This window comes from Furipterus horrens, unplaced genomic scaffold (genome assembly GCF_987537825.1).
Source record: "Furipterus horrens unplaced genomic scaffold, mFurHor1.1.pri manual_scaffold_7, whole genome shotgun sequence".
Classification (NCBI taxonomy): domain Eukaryota; kingdom Metazoa; phylum Chordata; class Mammalia; order Chiroptera; family Furipteridae; genus Furipterus; species Furipterus horrens.
Window position 1 is genome coordinate 104247579 of NW_028327177.1, and position 22517 is coordinate 104270095.

Consider the following 22517-nt stretch of genomic DNA (forward strand, 5'->3'; position numbering starts at 1 on the left):
GGTCCAGTGTCAAAACGCATGGGCTCATGTTTTTAAAGTACTATGGCAACTAATCCCGCTCAGTGTTATTTACCCACATTGAGCCTTGCAATTGTTTGTCATTCATCAGCTCTTCTAGTTCTTTTTCCTGGTTTTCAAATGTCTGAAGAATTGTTTTGGTTGTTGGCCATCTCTTCATCTGGTCTTTTCAAAGACTGAAGAATAACGCAGCCATATATGGGGAAAGCCCCGTGCATGTGGGGGTTACTTGCTTACATTATTTCAAGTTCCAAGCCTTTATTTTTAGCTACTTTCTAAAAAAGAAAGTGGGGAAAGAACTTTAAAATTATTAATCAGCGTTGTGTGGTCTCTATTTATAGTCTTAAAATTTTTTTTCTTTTTTTAAATAAGTGGAGTGAGTCCATTTATGCAACTGTGTTTTGATTAGGAGAACATCGTTTCCACAAAAACACTGAGCTGTGTTGCAATGCCCAACTGCAGACTCAGCACTTCCCTCCTCCTCTTCCTGGCCCTGCGGGTCTAATGGTTTCCTGTTGGAGAGGAACTCGGTCAACCCCTTTGTGTGCTTTGTGTACAAAGCATGACCAGTGATATTCCCTGGGTTCATTTTCCTCAGTTCCCCAGAGGAGAGTGTTTATTAATTGGCCCTTGTGGAATGAGTTGTAGTAGGAAAGTGATAGTCCTTGGACAGAGAATCACAGGGTCCCCCACCAGCAACTCATTGTGTAATCTGGGGAAAGCTGCCTAAGTGGCCTGTGCTCCCTATGTCTCTCTCTGCTCAGTCCTCCACCTCAGACCTGGGAGGTTTAAGGATTACTTCCTTGATCTCTCTGTGGGACCACAGCCAGAATCTGGCCCATCCAGAGATTGGCCAAGTGCAGAAAAAGGCTTGATTAGGCCCTGAAATTCAATGATATTCAGCCTGGGGGGGGGGGGGGAGGGGGACAAATCCTCTTACTGAATTTGAAAACCATGAGAAAACCATTTGAATGTGAGAAAATAGGCTTATGGGTTTGTTCTTTTAAAAAATTCTCTGGCACAGTGTACATGGATGGGATTCTGTAAGCAGGCAGCAGCAAGTATGAGCCACTTTCTATAAAGAGTGATTTTTTTCTTGTTATCGTTTTATTGGTGTATGAAAGACATGTAGAGAATCACACGAATCCTTAAGCATACGATGTTAATGATCACAAATTGAACACACTCGTACACCCAGCAGACAGATCAAAATAAAATATTTTTAGGTGTCCCCAAAGCCCTCCTTGTGCTTCTTCCAATTATTATTGCCTCCTTCCTACACAGAGGCAAGCATCTCTTGACTTATAACACTGTGGAAACTTTTGTCTAATTATGGACTTTCTGTAAATGAAATCATATAGTATATAATCTTTGGAGTCTGAATTCTTTTATAGAGAGAACTTTTTCATTGTAGATTGTAACATAGTATTGTTCCCTCTTGTTTCCTGTCAAGTGGGTGTTTTTTTGTTTTTTTTTTCAAAAGCTGTCTTTTCCTGGCTCTGGGGTAGTGGCCGAGTACAGTGAGGCCAGACCTTTTTTCCTGGTTCTTTTGCGGGAGGCATAGTTCAGCAGTTGTAAAATGTTCGAGTCACTCCTGATATCTCCAGGAATTTGATATGAGAGATTCTGAATGTGACCAAAATTAGCCACCTATGAAGCTGCTGATCACTTCTCTGGACACCCCTTAAAGAATGAAAAACAAGGTGGCGATACCAAAGTCATTCAAACATCATGGCCATTAATATAGCGGTCCTGCTTTTATTCCTCTTGTAGACCAGGCAGTTCACGTCTTTGTCTTTGGGTGAATGTACTCTTGGTTCTCAAGTACTGATGAATAAAGACCCTGAATGTGTATTCTCTTCCTGGGTGTTTGGACTTGCCAACCCCATGGTTCTCTCAGGCTCTTGAATTCTTGCTTTTAGTTGCTTGCTTTCAGAAAAGTAGAACAAAGCCCAAAGTAGGACAGGACCCTGTGAGGGACCTGGCCTGGGAAATCTCTACAGAGGCAAATGCTGAGGTAAAGCTGTGTCTCTCTAGCCAGGCTTGGACTGCTCTTTATTTGGCCTCTCTGCACAGGCTGTGCCCACAAATCCTCAGGCCTTTATCTTTTATAAGGTCTCTTCACTGTGCTCAGAAATGCTTATTTCAGTGTGTGTTTAGGGACATAGACTGACTGCTAAGAAAGGAGGTTAAGAAGATAAGAGATAAGAGTATATTTCCTGATATGTAGCCCAAGAAAAGGAATCTCCTTCCTCCTCTAGTTCTATCTGTACCCCTCAGATTGATGACTATGGAAATGGCAAGAAAAATGGATGGTCCCAACGTCTGCTGTTTTACCGTATCAGCTGTTGTGGTTTGTACCCTACGTATCCTCCCTCCCTCCATTTAATCGTCCCTTCTACAAATGATTCCCAAACACTGACTCTGTGCCACGTACCATTTGATTCAGAGAAAAATAATTGGTATAAGATTGTAACAGAACCTCTGGGCTGCTCCGATTGAAACAGAACCCACAGGCTGTTTAGTTAGGGGCCCGATTACCCGCCGCCAGAATTATAACTCTCAATACCAGAGTTTAGTGAAAAGAAAAAGAATTGTTTATTTGCACATAGTTCTGCCTCCCCCTCCCAGACCTGGCCAGTCTTAGGAAAGTCAGAAACACCGTTTCCCTACTTCCTAGGCACAGTTCAGCTTTACCGGTAGCTGCTAATCACTCAGTTCTGATTGGGGAGGTCCTTTCTGTGCTGTGGTGCCCTCCAGCTCTCAATGCAGAACCACCTGGATTCTCAGCCTCCTTGTAAACTACCTTCTTCCTGCAAACCTCATGGATCTCCTCTCCTCCTCCAAGCCACATGGAGGGAGCACTTCTTAAAGCAGCCTGGAGGCCTCCCTTAAAGCAGCCTGGAGAGACCCGCTCCTCCAAACCACATGGAGGGAGCACACCCCAAAATATCCGCAGCTGCATATATATATCCATGACTGCGTCCTCTGATGCAGTGGATGTTGCAAGCAGTACTGACCATTCACAGAACCCTACACAGGCTCTGTAGGCTCCTTCCATACCATCCCACAGTCCAAGACCCCTCCCATCTCCCTGAGCCTTGAAGTTTCAAAGTGGATCTTGGTGCAACAGAGTTTCCAGCCACTAGCCCCAGGCATGCAAAGGCATCCTGAAAGCTGCTTCCTTTTCCCTATCTCCCAGCCGCAAACTCTGGGGTTTGTTTCTGGACCCTCCTGTTTCTGTAACAAGATCACCTAATGTTTAGTTTCATTTGCTTTTGGAGTTATCTGAGGTGTTAGAGGTACCCATTTGGATGTGTTGGAATCTGTTCCAGTGGGGTGGCGCCTGGCTAGAGGGAGGATCTGGGTACAAGACCTAACAATGTCTGGGCTTCCTGTGTGTGAGGTCCTAGAAGAAGAGAGGGGGATTCCCTTTCTTTGGTACACAAAAGAGAGAATAAAATACAGGTAGTGTCACAGTTCAAAAGCATCTCAGATAGCATCTCTTGTCTCAAGAGGACTTGGGGATAACTTTATCAGTTGAAGGATGTTACTTGTGCCCCATGAGTTCTGCTCACCTGATGAGGCTGTCCTCTTTGAGAGGTCCCACGTGCGAGGTCGCCTGAAGGCTATGTATGTGATCATACCTATCTGATTAGAATCCCAGCTTTGCCTCTTAATTTCATTTTCATTCTTTCATTCATCAGCTCAGTTTACAAAAGGATTTGAAGCAGCTCTTGCCACTTGTCTCTGTGGGACCTCTCTGAATTTCATATCTTATCTCAGTAAAATGGGGATAATATAATAAACACCTGGCATTCATGTACAGAATAAATTACATGACTTTTACTAAACACTAGCACAATTCTGAGCACATAGGAGGCACTTGTAAATGTTGGTTTTATCTTTCTCTTTCACTTTTAGTTAAAATGGTAAAGTGGGAGCTCATTACTCTCCTAAAAATTAAGTTACAAAGAATTTCATGAAACTCTGGAAGCAGTGAGCGAGTAGGAAAGGGTTGGAAGGATTAGCTCCACTCTGTAGAATTTTCCTAATGATAACACTGGCTTACTCCTGCCTCATGGTGACTCCAGTTCCATAATGAGAGGTGGGTCAGTGGTGGTAGCTAAAGCTTTTGTCTGAAACAAAGACCACTGTGGTGTGTGTGGGGTTTTGCAATTGCCAAATCTCCATTTTGCCGTTGGATTTGATTAAGAATCTTTCCAACATCCAAGAGTTTGGAGTCAGTTTTTATTTATGCAAACTCAAGCTCTAGAAATATTGCCAGGCCTGTTGGAAACTGCTGTGGGTTAAAGCAATAAGTTCCAGTTGTGGTTGCAACTGTGCCTTCTCAGAATTGCTGTTTGTTTCTGGGTGTTGGGTCTTCCCTTCCCATCAAGGTGAGCCAGGCTTGGAGCTCAAGTTGTTTTTACTCAGCTGAGATGTAAACACCAGAAGGGAAGGGACCCCTTCTATTCCTGATCTGTTTATTTTGTAGTGGGCTGGGCATAATCAACTGAAGATGATTTAATGCAGTCAGGCCCTGATAGCAGCCATTGAGATGCTGAATTTTTGGTTTGGGGGGTGGGGGCTGTTTTTTGAAATCTTCTGGCCTTTTTTGTCTTTTCTCCTTTCTTTTTACCCTTTCCTTGCTTTCTTCCCCCAGACTTTGGAGCCAGAAAGAACAGAACTGAGTTTCTTGGTGTTGCTACTTGATAGTTATGGAATCTTGGGCAAGCCATGCCGCTTCCCTTGATTTCTTTATCTGGAATGTGGGGGAACGTCACAGGGTGGTAATGAGGCCAAAATGAGATGCTTGTGAGAAAACATATAAGAGTGCTAGCCATGAGGACAACACTTAATAAATGTCAGTGCCCTCCTTCCGCCCCGAGACCATCATTTTCCACGTTACTTCAGGGCATGCCTTCCTGCCAAGGTTAGGTGGAGCAGCTGCTTACGTAGAAGGGAAAAGGGAGAGCAGTAAGCACTTTCGGGGCGGCACAGAAGAGGCAGAGAAGATGGGTGAGAAGGGCGTTCAGTGAGTTTGAAGCTCCAAAAGGCGTCCAGTGGATGTGTAAGAGAGTTGGGGAGCACAGTGGAGGAGGAGGCAGGATCTCATTAGGCCATTTTAAAGATTTGAACCTTCAGCCCTGAGGCAGCAGAAAGCCATTGAGAAATCATAAGCTAAGTCATGATAAGCTTTGGGTGCCACATGGAGAATGGACTGGAGGTGATGTGAGTAGAGCTGGGGACAGAATTAAAATCTTTAGGCACTAAGTGGAAGACAGCCGGATCTAGGGCTCCCACATCTGGCTGTGTATCAGAATCACCTTGGGGAAACATTTCGGAATATACATTTCCCAGGCCCGATCCATGAAGTGACAATGTCCAGGGACCTTAGTCATTTGAGAACTACATCTTCAGTCTATAAAAATGGTTTCTTGATGGCATCCTATGGGACAAAGTACATAATTTTTTGAGATAATGAAGACCAAATCCTGCTCTTTGAACATGTCTTTGAATTGTGTGCTCCCACCAACACCAGTTCTGTTTCCAAAAGGACCCTTGACACCTTGTCCCCAGCACACACACCCCATCCCAAGAAGGTGTTTCTGCCCTGGAGCCTTTGGATGCTAATAAGACGCACACGGGTGTGCCTATTGAATTCAGGCCACACCACCCCCTTTTCTGCTCCAAAGAATGAGGCCAACCCAGCATTTAAGTCCTTTTGATGCTTTTTCTTTTATGCCCTGTCTTTACTCCCAGTGAAGAGAGCATGTCCTGTCTTATAAGGCCCTGTTAGCCAAACACAGATATCACCAAGTGCCCATGGATGTCTGACACCGGGGATTTCTTTTTTCTTTTTTTAATATGCTTTATTGATTATGTTGTTACAGTTGTCCCAATTTCTTTTCCTTTTTTTCCCCTCCACCCAGTGACACCCCTCCCTCCAGTTGCCCCCCCATTACTCCATGCCCATTGGTTGTGCATATAGTTCTTCTCAACATCTTCCTGTCTACTCCACTCCCTCCTACTATGCTTCTTAATCCCTGTACAATCTCCCTCTCTTTGCCCCCTTCCCCCTCCCTGCTGACCTCCCCTCATATGTTCCCCATACCTATAATTCTTTTCCCACTCTCGTTGCCTACTTAGTTTGCCTTTGTTTCAGTCCCCTAGCTTCTGTTGTTGGTTGTTGTGATACAGTTTTCATTTTAATGTTCATAGTTTTGATCCTTTTTCTCCTAAACAAGTCCCTTTAACATTTCATATAACAGTGGTTTGGATCTAATGAACTCCTTCAGTTTTACTTTGTCCTGGAAGCACTTTCTCTGCCCTTCTATTCTGAATGACAGTTTCGCTGGGTAGAGTATTCGTGGTTATAGGTTTTTGCTTTTCATTACTTTGAATATTTCTTGCCAGTCCCTTCTTGCCTGCAGAGTCTCCTTTGAGAAATCAGCTGATAGTCTAATTGGGACCCCTTTGTACATAATTCTTTTCTTCTCTCTTGCTGTTTTTAAGATTCTCTCTTTATCCTTAATTTCTGACATTTTGATTGTAATGTGTCTTGGAGTGGTTCTCCCTGGGTCCAATTTTTCTGGAACTCTCTGTGCTTCCTGGACCTGTAAGTCTATTTCCTTCCCCAAGTTAGGGAAGTTCTGCTTCATTATTTTTTCACATAATTTTTCAATTTCTAGTTCTTCTTCTTTACCTTCTTGCAACCCTATGATTCAGATGTTGGCCCACTATAGCTGTCCCATAGGTTTCTGAGCCTCTCCTCATTTCCCTCACTTTTCATTTCCTCTTTCTCTACTGGTTAACTGTTTGTTTCTTCCCTATGTTCCAATTTGTTTATTTGATCCCTGGTTTTCTTGCCCTCACCACTAGTTTCATATGTGTTTTGTTCATTTCAGCAGGACTAGCCTTCATTCCTTCCCCGTCTTGTTTAAGATCTGCTGTTATGTCTGTAAGCATTTTTTTTAAATAATTTATTTATTTGTTTATTTTGTTTTGTTTATTTTTAGAGAGAGGGGAAAGGAGAAAGAGAGGGAGAGAAACATCCCTGTGTGGTTGCCTCTCACTCGCGCCCCCAACTGGGGACCTGACATGCAACCTAGTCATGTGCCCTGACTGGGAATCCAACCAGCGATGTAAGCATTTTTATAACTAAAGCTCTGAACTGAGCCTCAGAACGATTATCTATCTGCTGGTCTGTTAGATTAGATATTTGCTGTCTGGTCAGCTGCGTCACCAGGATCTCTATTATGATCTGTGCTATCCTGAGAGTTTTGTGTTTACCTTTGCTTCCTGGGCGGGGCTGTCACACCTCCTACACTATAGGGGGCAGAGCCCCATGCACTCTCACTACCAAGTCACCCATCTCACCACGCTGTGGTGTTTTCTGCGGGGGGTGGGGGCCCAAGATGAGTTCCTGCTGTTCACTCTCCACTGAGAGACCGGGAACCTTCTCCTTCATCCCCATGCCCTCTGGGCCTCATAGTCCAAGGCAATGGAGGTCTGCCTTCCCCAGCGTTGGAATCGCAAGCTGACAGGTCTGGTCTGTAGCCAGGGATGCTCCCAGGTGCTTCTAGCCTCCCTTTAAATACAGGTGTCTGTGCTGACCGCTGTCCTACCACCATCATTGCTGCTGCCGCTGCCAGCACAGCTTCACCTCTCCAACCTGGCTTTGCCCCTCCTACCCGTCCGGACGAGCACCACTTCTTTATATCTTCATATGTTGGACTTCTATTTATTTTCTGAAACTTCTGGTTGTTTCTGGTTTTGCGGTAGTTGTATTCCTTCTTAGTTGTGGAGGGAGATGGAGCGTGTCAGTCTAGGCCTCCATCTTGGCCGGAAGTCTCCTGACAATGGGGATTTCAACTCAAGCTGCTTTTGCCCTTCAAGGGGTGCAGGGGTGAGAGAGATAAGAGAGCCAGGGAAGTGTTAACTAATTCTATTTCCTCCAAGTTCTGTCATTCCCAGGTGGGTTTTTAAATATTCAGGTGGTAGCAAAAATTTACAGATTGCAGAGCTGGTTTAGACATAATTTTTCTTTTTTTCCTGAAGGGCTGCACAAGAAACTGATGATGCTGATTATTTTGGGGAAGAAGTATTGGGGTAATTTCATTTTGTACCTTTCTGTACTGTTTTGGAAATGTTGAGGTTATAAATTACTTTCTTACATCACCTTTTTTTGAGCTATAATTTATATATAACAAAAGGTACCCATTTTAATGTGTATTTTAATGAATTTTGACAAATATATATACATTCGTATATAATCCCCACCACCACAAACAAGATCTAGAACATTCCCAATCACCCCCAAAATTTCCATTGTGCCTCTTCCCAGGTAATAGCCCCACCCTCAGCCCTAGACAGCCACTCATCAGATTTTCATATGGGCCCTTTTAATTTTTTCTTTAATCTTTTCTGTATAAGAGAAAAAACTTAATCTTAATTTAAGAAATGAATGAAATGTGCAGTAGGCAGGCAAGATTTAACCCCTCAGAGGAATCCCTCTTACTAACCACAAAGGCAGGTAGAGAGGCCTGTGCATTTGTAAAATTGGCAGCTTTTCCCCACTAGGGAGTGGGGAAATTGAGAAGCCAGTGTTCAGAAGAGACTGTTTAAAAGGAAGTTAAATATTTTATTTTATTTTTAAAACGGAATAAATATGCTGTGGGGGGACGGGTCTTTTTTTTGTTTGTTTGCTCCTTTGTTCTCTGTCGTGTGTTTATTTTTATTATAAGTAAAGTTAAATTTTTTAAATAGTTGCTTTATACCTATTATACTTTCCTATAAGGAAAGATTGACAGCAAATACTAGTAATAGAATCAGAGTTTACAGTAAACTGTGTGCAGTACCAAAAGTTAGAGAACTTCCTTTCAGCAGTGTCAAGAGGCCTTGGTTCTTCTGTGAATGGAGAAATAACTTTATAAAACATTTTCATTTAAATGTTAATTTAGATATCAGCTAAATTAGGTGGGTGTGGTTGTGCTATTCTAAGAAAACGTGAAAAAGAATGAGAGGCTTGCTAACTGCTTCCATCTGTTTCCTGACATCTAACAGGTGATTTTAAGTTGGTATAGAGCAAACCACAGGAAGGTATAAATAAGGTTGGTAACTGAAAGCATCTTGTTTCAGAAGTTGTCTGATGAGAATCACCTGGGGCCCCTGTAAAACATACAAATTCTCAGGCCTCACCCCAGACCTCTTGAATCATGTTCAGGGTGATTCTTCACATTAGGCAAGCTTAGTAAAATATTGCTTTACATACTTTACACACTTCTAAGTAGGAAGGTGATGGTGAAGTTTTCTCCACCAAACAAGGGACAAATGCTTGTAAATTGGGACCTGGCCTCTCTAAATTGGTGTAAATATAATTATTAGGATTTTGCCTGTGGAACCTGGATTTCACATTTCTCGAGGATGTCTGGATGTCTAAGGAAGGTGCTAAAATTTTAAGTAGCAATCTCTGCTCTAACTTTTATGTGTTTCTTGTAAGATTGAGGGAATGTGGATCATGTTGTGGAAGCTCAGTACATTTATAATACTGGAGATTTAAAGCATTGTCATTGGGGAAGGGCTTCAAATTGCCTGAATGATGGTAAATTGAAGTTTTTCTTGTGGTTTATTTGGGACATGTTTTCTCTGTATAGTTTAGATATGAACAGTTTGGTAGGCTTTGGGATGTTTGTGGTTTTAGCATTCATTCATTTTATATTGAATAATATTGAGTATCTTTTATGAGCAAACCACTGTTCTTTGAGCAAATGCAAATAGTTCAACCTGTATCTTGTCCTCGGAAAACAAGAGAGATAAATAATTAAAAAAAAAAAAAGAAAGAAAGAAAGAAAACTACAGCACACAAGTTAATCCTAAAATTTTTATGGAAAGGCAAAGGACCCAGAATAGCCAAAATAATCGTGAAAAAGAACAAAGCTGGAAGATTCACACTTCCCAGTTTCAGAACTTACTGTGAAGCTACAGTAATCAAGACAGTGTAGTTCTTGCCTTTGATCCATTGCTAAGATTATACCCGAAGAATCCTGAAACATCAATTCAAAAGAACCTATGCCCCCCTATGTTCATAGCAGTGCTATTTACAATAGCCAAGTGCTGGAAACAGCCTAAGTGCCCATCTGTAGATGAGTGGATAAAAAAACTGTGGTACATTTACAAATATGGAATACTGTGTAGCAGAAAGAAAGAAGAAACCCCTACCATTTGCAATAGCATGGATGGAACTAGAGAGAATTATGTTTAGTGAAATAAGCCAGGCAATGAAAGACAACTACCACACGATATCACCTAATACAGGAAACTAATGAACAATACAAACAAACGAGCAAAAATGAACCAGAGGCATGTAAAAAAGTAGCAGACTAACAGTGACCAGCGGGGAGGAGGGAGGGAGAGAAAGGAGGTAAGTAGGGGAAGGATCTAGTCAAGGAACTAGTGTAAATGACCCATGGACCTGGACAACGGGGTGGGGATTGACTATGGTAGAAGGGGTGGAGGGGAGCAACGGGAGAAAAGGTAGGACAACTGTAATAGAAAAACAATAAATTTTTAAAAAGGCAGTTCTATCATAGGATGGGTAGAAAGAAAGAAAGAAAGAAAGAAAAGAAAAGGAAGACAAAGAAAGAAAAAGAGAAAGAAAAGGAAGGAAGGAAGGAAGGAAGGAAGGAAAGAAAAAATAGAATAGAATTATGAGTCCAGAAATGAACCCTTACAATTATGGTCATTTAATGACAGTTCAGGGGGTAAGGAGGAAGAACAGTCTTTCCAACAAAGTGTTTGGGACACCTGGATTTCCACATGCAGAATAACAAATTTGGACCTTTACTCTACACCATATACAAAAATCAACTCAAAATGGAAGACAGACCTGAATTTAAGAGCTAAAAATGTAAGACTTGACAACATAATCTTCATGATCTTATGTTAGATGATGATTTATATATAACACCAAAAGACCAAGCAACCAAAGAAAAATAAGACTTCGTGAAATTAAAAAAGTTTTGTGCTTCAAAGAATACCATCAAGAAAGTGAAAAAACCTACAGAATGGAAGAAAATATTTGCAAATCATGTATCTGATTAGAAACTTGGATCCAACATATATAAAGAACTCTTTAATTTAACAATAAAAAGAAAACCCCAATTTAAAATTTGGCAAGGAATTTTAATAGACATTTTTCAAAAGAAGATATGCAAATGATCAAGGAGCACATGAGAAAATGCTCAAAATTATTAATCATTAAAGAAATGCAAATCAAACCCACAGTGAGATATCACTTCACACTCACTCGTCGGCAGCCGTCCGTCTCGAGAGACGATGGTGTAGCTTCTTAAGAGTCTATCTGCACCACCGAGAATGGCTGTGCAGTCCGACTCGGGAGTGACACGGTATCTGTCTCCTCCCGTGTTGAATCGACATCTTGCGATGACGCTGAAGCTACAGAGCCTGGGCAGGGTAATATGGAGGGTCTGCTGTTGCCCATGCAGCAGACCCCCCCTCTCTTCGCAGCTGAAGGGTCCAAGGGAAAGACTGAGTCGATACAGCTTGGCTTCAGGTGCGCCGCAGGAGTTGCCGGTGTTGACTACAATGTCAAACCGCCTTAGGGACTCCGGCTCCGGATTTTCTGTCGGGGTTTACTCCCTTAGCCTTTCCCCTGAAGAGGTATGCCGCAAGGCAGCGGAGGTTTTTTGGAGTCAGAGTTTTCCTTCTCTGATGTACCCTGACTGGAAGATCGAACCAGCGACACTTAGCTCGCAGGCCGACGCTCAATCCACTGAGCTAAACCAGCCAGGGCAACTTCACACTCACTAGAATGGCTATAATTTTTTAAAAGGACAATAACAAGTATTGACAAGAAGGTGAAGAAATTGGAAATCTAGCTTGCTGGCATGTATGGTACAATCACTTTGGAAAGCAGTATGGCCATTCCTCAATATATTAAGCATATAGTTACAATCTGACTTATTAATTCCACTCTGTGGAAAGAAATGTACATCACTTGATTGATGGATAAACAAAATGTGGTATATTTGTATAATGGAATATTATTTGGCAATAAAAAGGAATGAAGTATACATACATAATACAGTATGGATAAAACATACTGAGTGACGACAATCTTGTATGATTCCATTTACAGGAAATAAAATAGGCAAATCAATAGATATAGAAAGTAGATTAGTGGTTGGCAAGGTCTGGAGAAAGTGGAGAATGGGGATTAATTGCTTGAGTTCTAGATTTCTTTTTGGGATGATGAAAATGTTCTTAAACTAGACATTGGTGAAAGTTACACATCTCCATGAATATATTAAAAGCCACTGAATTGTGTGCTTTAAAAATATGAATTTTGGACTTCTGGCCAAGATGGAGGCATAGACTGACACACTTCATCTCCCTCCACAACTAAGAAGGAATACAACTACCGCAAAACCAGAAATAACCAGAAGTTCCAGAAAATAAATGGAAGTCCAACATATGAAGTTATAAAGAAGTGGTGCTCATTTGAACAGTTAGGATGGTGAAGCCAGGGCAGAGAGGTCAAACTGTGCTGGCGGCGGAGGCAATAGCAGCAACAACAGCAGAACAGTGGTAAGCACAGACACCCGTATTTAAGGGGAGACAAGAAGTGCCTGGGGAGGACCCCTGGCTGCAGACCAGACCCATCAGCTTGCAATTCCAATGCCGGGGAAGGCAGACCCCCATTCCTTGGACTGTGAGGCCTGGAGTGGATAGGGACGGAGGAGGAGGCTCCCAGTCTCTCAGCAGAGAGTGAACAGCAGGAATCCATCTTGGACCTCCACCCCCACAGAAAATGCCACAGCGTGGTAAGAAGGGTCACCTGGTCGTGACCAGGGCACAGGGCTCTGCCTCCTATAGTGTAGGAGGCGTGACAGCCCCGCCCAGGAAGCAAAGGTAAACACAAAACTGTCAAGAAGGCACAGATCATGACAGAGATCCTGGTGATGCAGCTGACCAGACAGCAAATATCTAATCTAATGAAGCAGCAGATAGGAAATCTTTCTGAGGCATAGTTCAGAGCTTTGGTTATAAAAATGCTTACAGACATAACAGCATATCTTAAACAAGACGGGGAAGGAATGAAGGCTAGTCCTGCTGAAATGAACAAAAACACACACGAAACTAGTGGTGAGGGAAAGAAAGCCAGGAATCAAATCAACAAATTGGAACATAGGGAAGGAACAGTCAGCCAGTAGAGAAAGAGGAAATGAGAAGTGAGGGAAATGAAGAGAGGCTCAGAAACCTATGGGACAGCTATAAGTGGGCCAACATCCGAATCATAGGGTTGCCAGAAGTGAAGAAGAAGAACCAGACTGAAAAATTATGTGAAAAAATAATGAAGCAGAACTTCCCTAACTTGGGGAAGGAAATAGACTTACAGGTCCAGGAAGCACAGAGAGTTCCAAAAAAACTGGACCCAGGGAGAACCACACCAAGACACATTATAATCAAGATGTCAAAAATTAAGGATAAAGAGAGAATTTTAAAAGCGGCAAGAGAGAAGAAAAGAATTACATAAAAGGTGTCCCAATAAGACTGTCAGCCGATTTCTCAAAAGAAACTCTGCAAGCAAGAAGTGACTGGCAAGATATATTCAAAGTAATGAAAAGCAAAAACCTACAACCACGATTACTCTATCCAGCAAAGCTGTCATTTAGAATAGAAGGGCAGAGAAAGTGCTTCCAGGAGGATCAAAACTATGAACATTAAAATGAAAGCTGTATCACAACAACCAACAACAGAAGCTAGGGAACCGAAACAAAGGCAAACTAAGTAGGCAATGAGAGTGGGAAAAGAATTATAGGTATGGGGAGCATATGAGGGGAGGTCAGCGGGGAGGGGGGAGGGGGCAAAGAGAGGGAGATGGTACAGGGATTAAGAAGCATAGTAGGAGGGAGTGGAGTAGACAGGAAGAGGTTGAGAAGAACTATATGCACAACCAATGGGCATGGACTAAGGGGGGGCGGGACGTCACTGGGTGGAGGGGAACAAAGGGAAAAGAAATTGGGACAACTGTAACAGCATAATCAATAAAGCATATTTAAAAATATGAATTTTATGTTATGTAAACTATATTTTAATAAACCTGTTATTTTTAAAGAATAACTATTACTCAAGGTATTTTGATAATAAATGCCAAAAAGAAAAATTTCAGATGATGGAGACATTATTTCTAAGTTGGTTGGTAGGTAGATTGAAGGTTTATGAAACAAGTATGTTTGAGTTGAGTGGCTTTTAAGAAAGATGAAGATTTGGATGTAGGTATTTCCAAAAGGAGGAGTTCTGAGTCCCAAAATTCAGCCTCAGATAAAGTGAGGAACACGGGAATGTCTTTGGAAGGGAAGTTGAAGTTCAGCTTAGCATTTGTAATGAACCAGTGAAAAGATTTAATCCAAGACATAATTGGAAAAGCAGGTTGGTCCCACATTAGGGGGATCCTTGTATGCCAGCCTAAGGAATTCTCTGCTATATTTGGTCAGCATTCAGACATTGATTAAAAATGACACACACCTCAGAGCTATATATTCGAAAAATTAATCAACAGCAGTGTTGCATTAAATGGAAGGGCGAGAGATTACCTGTGAAGATACCCATTAGGAGTCTATTGCCCTTGGTTTGAGAAGAAAGGCTTTTCTCTTTTAAATTACCTAAAACTGGAATTATTTTTATTAAGTTTTGGGCCTTCTGGTACCAACTTGGTGAATTTGAAAGGCCTCACACTCACACATGTCATTCTACTTCATTTCCTGGGAAAATGAATCACAGTTTCCTAATAAAGAGCTGTCTGGGTTGCTAAACAATAGTGTGCAGGCCCTTGGTTGGCCAGCACATTCACTTTGGCTCCTTTTCCTTCTATTGCTCACCACCTGTGTTTTTGTTTTTATTTTCTCTTCTCTTCCTTCCTCTCCTTTTTCTCTCTTCCTTTTGTTTCTAACTGGGTCTTCTGTCCCCCCTTCTGCTTCCCGTCCCCACCTCCATCATGAGACCATTTAGCAGAGAAAATTACCAGTATTTTTTTTGTACAACATTAAAAAGCTTGATATTGGCTATATAAAGAAAAAGAGGATTAAGAAATCTTCTCATGAAGCATATATGGAGGTATTAACATATAGGTGGTGTCAGTGAACACTTCAATGGGAAGTATGCTACTAATAAATTTTTTTTCTAGGTAAATTTTATATTAAACGAAAATTCTTTCAAGCATGTAACTTCCAGATCTCATGAGGATCCCAATATTCCTATTTGTGTCTTGCCATTAAAGTCTTCTCTTTCAGTTTGATGTCTTCTGTTTTGATGCCCTGAATTGCAAACTTAAGACCTAGATTGTGCCTTAAGTCGTCGTCGTCGGCAGCCGTCCGTCTCGAGAGACGATGGTGTAGCTTATTAAGAGTCTATCTGCACCGCCGAGAATGGCTGTGCAGTCTGACTCGGGAGTGACATGGTAGTATCTGTCTCCTCCCGTGTTGAATCGACATCTTGCGATGACGCTGAAGCTACAGAGCCTGGGCAGGGTAATATGGAGGGTCTGCTGTTGCCCATGCAGCAGACCCCCCCTCTCTTCGCAGCTGAAGGATCCAAGGGAAAGACGGAGTCAATACAGCTTGGGTTCAGGTGCGCCGCAGGAGTTGCCGGTGTTGACTACAACGTCAAACCGCCTTAGGGACTCCGGCTCCGGATTTTCTGTCGGGGTTTACTCCCTTAGCCTTTCCCCTGAAGAGGTATGCCACAAGGCAGCGGAGGTTTTTTGGAGTCAGAGTTTTCCTTCTCTGATGTACCCTGACTGGAAGATCGAACCAGCGACACTTAGCTCGCAGGCCGACGCTCAATCCACTGAGCTAAACCAGCCAGGGCAGTGTGCCTTAAGTACTGCATTATAAAGTGGTCAACACATTCCAGAGACATAGGGAACTAAAAGATTGTCACATCTCATAGGTTCAAAATGAGGTTAGCTAAATTATCCCAACTATCTAATTTATGATTTCTAGCAAACACTTTTTATTTTGGATAACAATGATAGGGACATTAATTTTTTTTTATTGTTCATGCTATTGATAAGGACATTTGAAAGATGGCTGTAGGCATTTCCATCAAGGTTAGATTTTCCAGTATGCACATGCATTTAGACTGTTAGCTGCAGATGGAGCTATACAGATGAAAGTATCCAAACTCAGAAGGAAGCCTGTTTCTTTAATGAATTAGTCAGGCTTTTTTGTTTGTTTTTGTTTGGTTTTGTTTGTCTTTTGTTTTGCAAGGAGTGTTGGTAGGGTGGCTAAAGGCAACAGTATGTGGGTTGGTTCTTTTGCTCTATTCAAGTGAGACTTAAATTTGTGTTGAAATCTAATATTGAAGACAAATGCTGTGATATTGTGAGATAAAGGGAAGGAGGCAATGAGGGATGGAAATAGGGAGGGGACCTAGCCAGGTTTGGAGTCAGGAGGGCTACTTTTGAATCTTAGTTCTGTCACTTTGTTTTCCTGTCCTAAGTTGCTTCACCTTTCTGAGCTTGAGTTTTATCAACATAAGATAAGGTAGTTGGATAGATCAAATAAATTAACTCATGAGAAGACTCTGACTTATCATCAATGTTGAGTTCTGTGGAGTTTGCCATTCGTATTTTTGTAATAATATTTTAACGATATATACAACAGTTTAAAACTAACCCATTTAGGTAAGTATATTTCGAGAGGTATAATGTTCTGAATAAATTAGTTAAACCATAGTTTGTGAAACCATTTACTCAGTAAATGGAAATCAGGTGTAGTCCAGAAGTTTGTGCTCAAGGTGGCGCTGTTTCCCCATAAATGCATTGGCATTTTGCATTTTTTATTCCTATCTGTTCTAAGTCAAGCAAATAATTGGATATATATTTAGGACTGGATTTGCCTTCTGTAGTCCCCTGGCCTTCTTACTTTGTGGGGCCTTACCCAATATCGCATCCTAGAAATACACACATCTCATATTTACTATAACATATATGAGTTGTCATAATACTGTTACATTTTTGAAGACATTTTTTTTAATGATACTTCAGATTCTACGGCTTTCTTTTTATTTTTTAGATCTCAAATATGTGAAAAGCTTGTAAGCCCTAGTTCCTAATGGGATAAAGGACCTAATATAGTTCTTCCTCACACTGATTATATAGTACAGGGGAAACTATTCATGTTTAACTTCATTTTGCTGTCAAGACCGTCATATTAATTGTTTCCAGCTTCTTGTCTGAAACTACATAAGTATTTTACAGGTGTGGTCATTCTGAGCTTGATGTGAATTATTTTGTTTTGTTTGTTTTTAGATCCGAGGATTTCTCTCACGGTTTGATAATGTACTTCCTGTCAGCCTGGCATTTGACAAATGTACAGCTTGTTCATCCAAAGTAAGTCATTCTGAATTTTAGGGACTTGTCTTTTTAAATAAGCCCATCAGCCTTACTAGTCAGAGGCAATCAAAACAAACAGTGCTTTTTGGGGAAGGGGTGGAGTCTAAAAAACCAGAAAGGGCTTTGTTTTCATTTATCCGTATTCATTCTCATGGACTAGCCAGACCGAGACAACTGATTTATAGTGTGCAGAGAGAGACTGAATTAGATGTTTTAATTTTCTATCAATATTTGCATCTGGTAATTTTGGCTTGAGCTTTACTAGTCTTTGTTCTTTCTTGGAGGGTTCCTCCCTCCCATAGACCATCATAGAGCAACTTTTAAGTGTTATTCAGAGGATGGGTGATACCAGGCAGTCTTGGTGGTGTGTCTTTTGGAGAGCTGTATAATGACAAAGAAAAGTAAACAAAGGTTGGGAGCCAAGAAGGGGAGCCAATAAAAGGGCCTGTTCAGCTTTGATCTTTCCAGAGGCTCTAAAAATAGATCTGGTATGTCCTCCATTGTAATGGGATATGGCTATATACCTCCAAACTACAGTAATGGCATCTCATTCTTTAATAGGCTTTGAGATAGTCTGAGTTATATTTACATGTTTGCTGTGTTACAGCTAATTTCCTTTTGGATGTCTCTTTAAGCCTATAACACCCAGTAATTTAACCTGAGCGTTTAAAACTCTTGATTCTTAATAAACCTTCCATGGTCAAGTTTTATGCAAAATAGTGTTGTGATCATTAATCCCAAACTCTGGCTTCTTAGTTATAACTTGAGACCTCTTTGCTATGTAACCTACATCTGGCAATATGGAAGGGATTAAATTTTAGGGAAATTTTCTCTACTGTGGGTTGACAAGCTTTCTTTGAAAACTTCACTTGGGTCATATCTTATGAGAAGTACAATCCTGACCAGGTTCTCTAAAAAGTTAACTCAGATTTGACAACAGTGTTGATAAATTTGGTTAATTTTAGGTGCTCAAAAATTTAGAGTAATTTTTTCTTTTTTAGTTCTAAAGTAAACTAAGCTACTTTACCAATTGTCTATGTTGAAATTTTAAAGCACACCATTTGTCAGTAATTACTCATGAGCACATTCTTTCTGTAGATCTTTAAGGTATCTTATATGTGCTCAAGTCAAGGCTTCAAGGATATCTCTGTGTACGTCTTTCTTCAGAAATGCAAGTTTTAGGATTATATGCTTTTTAGTGGAGCTTTTTTTTTTTTTTTTTTGAATGGCTGAGCTAATTGACCTCAAAATAACTCGGCAGTAGTATTAATTTTTGTATTGACATTGTCTGGCACAAGTGCCAGTTTTCCTGTGGCTTTTTGTAGATCTGGCTAGTCAATAAAAAAGAAGTAATTGGGCTCTCTAAGTGAAATGATGCAAACACTCATTCTTTCTTGTTCTTGTTCTAATTAAATTAGCCCTGAGATACCGATTATAAAAGAATCACAAGCATACCAGCCAACTGAGGTCCCTTGTATTTTTTGAAAGAGAATAGCTTTGCATTTTGTTTTCACACTTATTGTAAGCATTACATTAAATATAGGTATCACTTTTTTGTTAGCAAAATTATTTCCTCTTGGTGGTCATTCTGAGAGTCCTGCTCTACATAAACATGCTGGCCGATTTAATACAAACTGACTTGGATTTTAACAGCTGTGCTATTCCCATAGCGATCACTTTTCATGTGGTCAGGGTATTAAATTTCTTTTGTGCTGGAAAGGTTGCTTCATTGGTACATGTATTTCCTTACAGTAGAAACAGCATTTACTTACTTGGCTAACTTCTTTATTCACTTAGGAGAATGTCATTCCCTATTATCTGCAAACCCAACATTAATACTTTGAAATGACAAATCCAATTACATTTTCATCTTTGTGCATGTGAATTTTTCTTAATGCATAGTTAGCATAATATTTTTTATACTGAGTCATATCATAGTTGTTATTGTTTCAAAAAGATTCTTTGGCTAAAAATGACTTTTGAAAAATTCTCCTTTGCAATATATGAAGTAATTTTTTCTCTTGGTAGTTTTCACTATCTTTTTTTTTTCCCCTAGAGCCCAGGCCATACTTGTCTTGATTGAACCACAAATGCAGAGCAAAAGATTGAGGAGGCAGAATAAGTTCAACTGAGTAATAATGTTCTTGTTCACACACACACATATAAATAATATATAGACCTTTTATAAGGTCCGAGGTTGGGAAGAATACAGTTCTCTGCTTCTGTGGCAGGAAAGGCTGAATCATCTACACATAAATCATTCTTACCCTGTTTGATTTTAACTTGGCATGTGGCCCAGTGAATTGTTCCATCTTATAGAAAAGCTACTAAAGAATCTGGAGGGAAGGGAATGGTGAGCAGTTACTTTCATTCCACTTTCTGTTGATTACCTTGAAAGACTTTAAAAAATGACAGTATCTGCCACTGGGATTTCAAAAAACTCTTATTAGAAGGTACATGAGTTGTTTTTTAGTTCTCAAAAGGAATTTAGAGCCAACTAGAGTTTTGTGGAATTACTTTACTATCAGAGGGAAAAATATCATTTTGAAACCAATATTCTTGAAAGAGTTTATCATAATACATTGAGTTAGTTTGTTGTTATTAGCCTTTTACCTAAATATTTTTTTGGCAAGTGAGGGTATTTTGGGAGGTAATTTTCTTTTTTGATATAATTTTAAGTTTCAAGAATAGTACAAGGAATTCCTGTGTACTCTTTACCCAGATTCCCCAGTCGTTCACATTTTGCCCCATTTGTGCCTAGAGCCTCTGTTTGCTCCTGCACTACCCTTTCTCTTTTTCTCAAAACTTGGAGATTAAGTTGGAGACATTGTAGTCATTTATAACTAAAATACTTCAGTGGATTTCCTAAGAACAAGAACAAGGATATTCTCCTACCTTTACAGTTATCAGATTCAGGCAATTTAATGTTCATACAATACTGTTATTTAATCCACAGTCTATATTTCAAATGTTGTCACTTGTACCAGTAGTGTCCTTTATAGGTATTTTTCCCTCCCAGACCAGGATCTGATTCAGCATCAAACAATTGCATTTAATTATCACTTCTCTTTGTCTTCCCTCAGTCTGGAAAAGTCCCTTAGCCTTTCTTGTCTTTGCTAACTTCAACATTCTGATATTTTGTCAGTTATTTTGTAGAATTTGCCGTGATTTGAATTTGCCTACTGCTTCTTTATGATTAAGTTTAAGTTCTGAATTTTTGGTAGGAATACCAGAGACGTAATGATGCATCCTCCTGTCAGGAGGCATATGATGTATTTTAACCCCTTTAGTGGTGTTAATATCCCCCTTTCTATATTTGTAACTAACTTCTCCAATGGAGAGAAACCTGGGTCCCATTACCCTGGATATATTTATTCACTTGCTCAAGTCTAGATTACACAGAAAGTATAATAGTTTCAAATTTGCTAACCCATACCACTATAGAAAGTAAACCTACTAACTAGAGAATAACTGTCATGGTTCTTTTTTTCTAGGTAAAATTTATACACAGTGAAATATATGAATCTTAAGAGAACTCTATAAGTTTTGACAAATTTATCAACACCCATGTAACGTACATTTCAACTAAGACATAGAGCATTTTCATTACCCCAGAAAGTCCCCTTGTATCCCTTCCAGTCAATCTTGGGAGAGGGAGGCAGTATGTTGATTACTGTGACCATTCTCTTTCCCCATAGGAGAAAGCCAGGCACCTTCTGATGTTTTATGTAACAATAGCCTTGTTTCTAGAAACCAGAAGCTGACTTGAAACTTCTCTCAGATCTGCAGTCAGGAGCAGGGCTCTGCATAAAGAGATTTTATGCCAAATATTCTTGTCCCTGTGGCACAGTTCTGTCACACACAACGTTTGTGGTATTGCAGGAACAGCCTATTATGAAGAAGCATGCCCCAAACTTGGCTTTCATACCATCTGGGACCTGCCTGCTGCACAGATGTAGCAGGATGTGCCCAGAAACCTGATCTTGAGATTCTGATTAGTGATGGCAACCCTAATAACTGACTCATTGTTGTGTTTACTATGCAGTGGGCTCTTCTGTTTGTTGATGACTTATGATTAAACTTCCCAAAGTGTCTTTTTATTAACTTTTTGTGGGAATCTGTGTTTGTGTTTCGAGGACTGGTAAAGAGGGTGGTGGAGGAATCATATATTAGCTGGTATCATCATTTGGTAAATTGTACTTTCTTTTTGCCTTTGTCATAGCCAGCCTATCCCTTTATCTTTTGACATTATAAAATCCTACCTTATCTCTATCATATTTCTTTGTAAATTAAAAAGCATGAAATATCAATATTAAACTCGGTTACTTAAACTTTTAAGAAAAAACTCTCCCAAATCAACCTAGTGCCTAAGAGCTCTGCAAATGTACTATTTTGAGGCTAGAAAGGCAAATCATTGATTTACAAGGAAAGGTTAAAGTCTTACTGTTTGTCTATTAGCAGGCATTCATGTATTCAACTGACATTTGAGTCCCTGCTGGGTGCCAAAGATACAAAGATGATTTAAATAGCCGCTGCCCTTAAGGAACATTATCTAGAGGGTGAGACAGACTTATAAACCAGCAATGATTTCCCTTATATTGTCATATGCTCTGCAGTCATGGTGCATCCTCTTGTTATGGTGTTCTAGTACCGATTTATAAAAGGGAAAGACCTGGGAAGGCCTTGCAGAGAGTGACTTCTGAGGTGATGGTAAGGGATAAATAGGAATTTCTAGAAACACATGGGAGAGTGAATAACAGGAAGGCATTCTAGGCAGGAGGAATTGCATGAATAATAGCCAGAGGCACGAAGACATGGCACATTTATGAAGTTGTTCAGTGTAACAGTTATGACAGAGCCTGAGACACCTAACTCCCTACAAATTGTCCTCTTGTCTCGGGGAGTGCCGTTTTAACGTCAGCTCTTCTTGACTTGGAATCTGGCGTACTTTGTCTAACACTTGAGGCTGCTGCTTTGGATTTTATAATTCCACAGAAAACTCTTTCTCACCTTAGGGGGTTTCCTAGCCTTAGGAACCCCGCAGCTGCAACAGAGTGGTTTGGAGGCCAGGAAGTTG

At 40.5% G+C, this 22517-nt stretch overlaps 1 protein-coding gene across 3 annotated transcripts in view; it reads left to right on the forward strand.

Annotated features, from left to right (window-relative positions):
• The window catches only part of ATG7 (autophagy related 7), a 290543-nt gene that overhangs the window by 103036 nt on the left and 164990 nt on the right, over positions 1 to 22517 (forward strand). For all 3 annotated transcript variants that reach the window (XM_090284178.1, XM_090284180.1, XM_090284179.1), the window contains one exon: positions 17357 to 17437. In XM_090284178.1, the coding sequence (XP_090140304.1) occupies positions 17357 to 17437 (81 nt within the window). The remainder of the gene's footprint in view (positions 1 to 17356; positions 17438 to 22517) is intronic.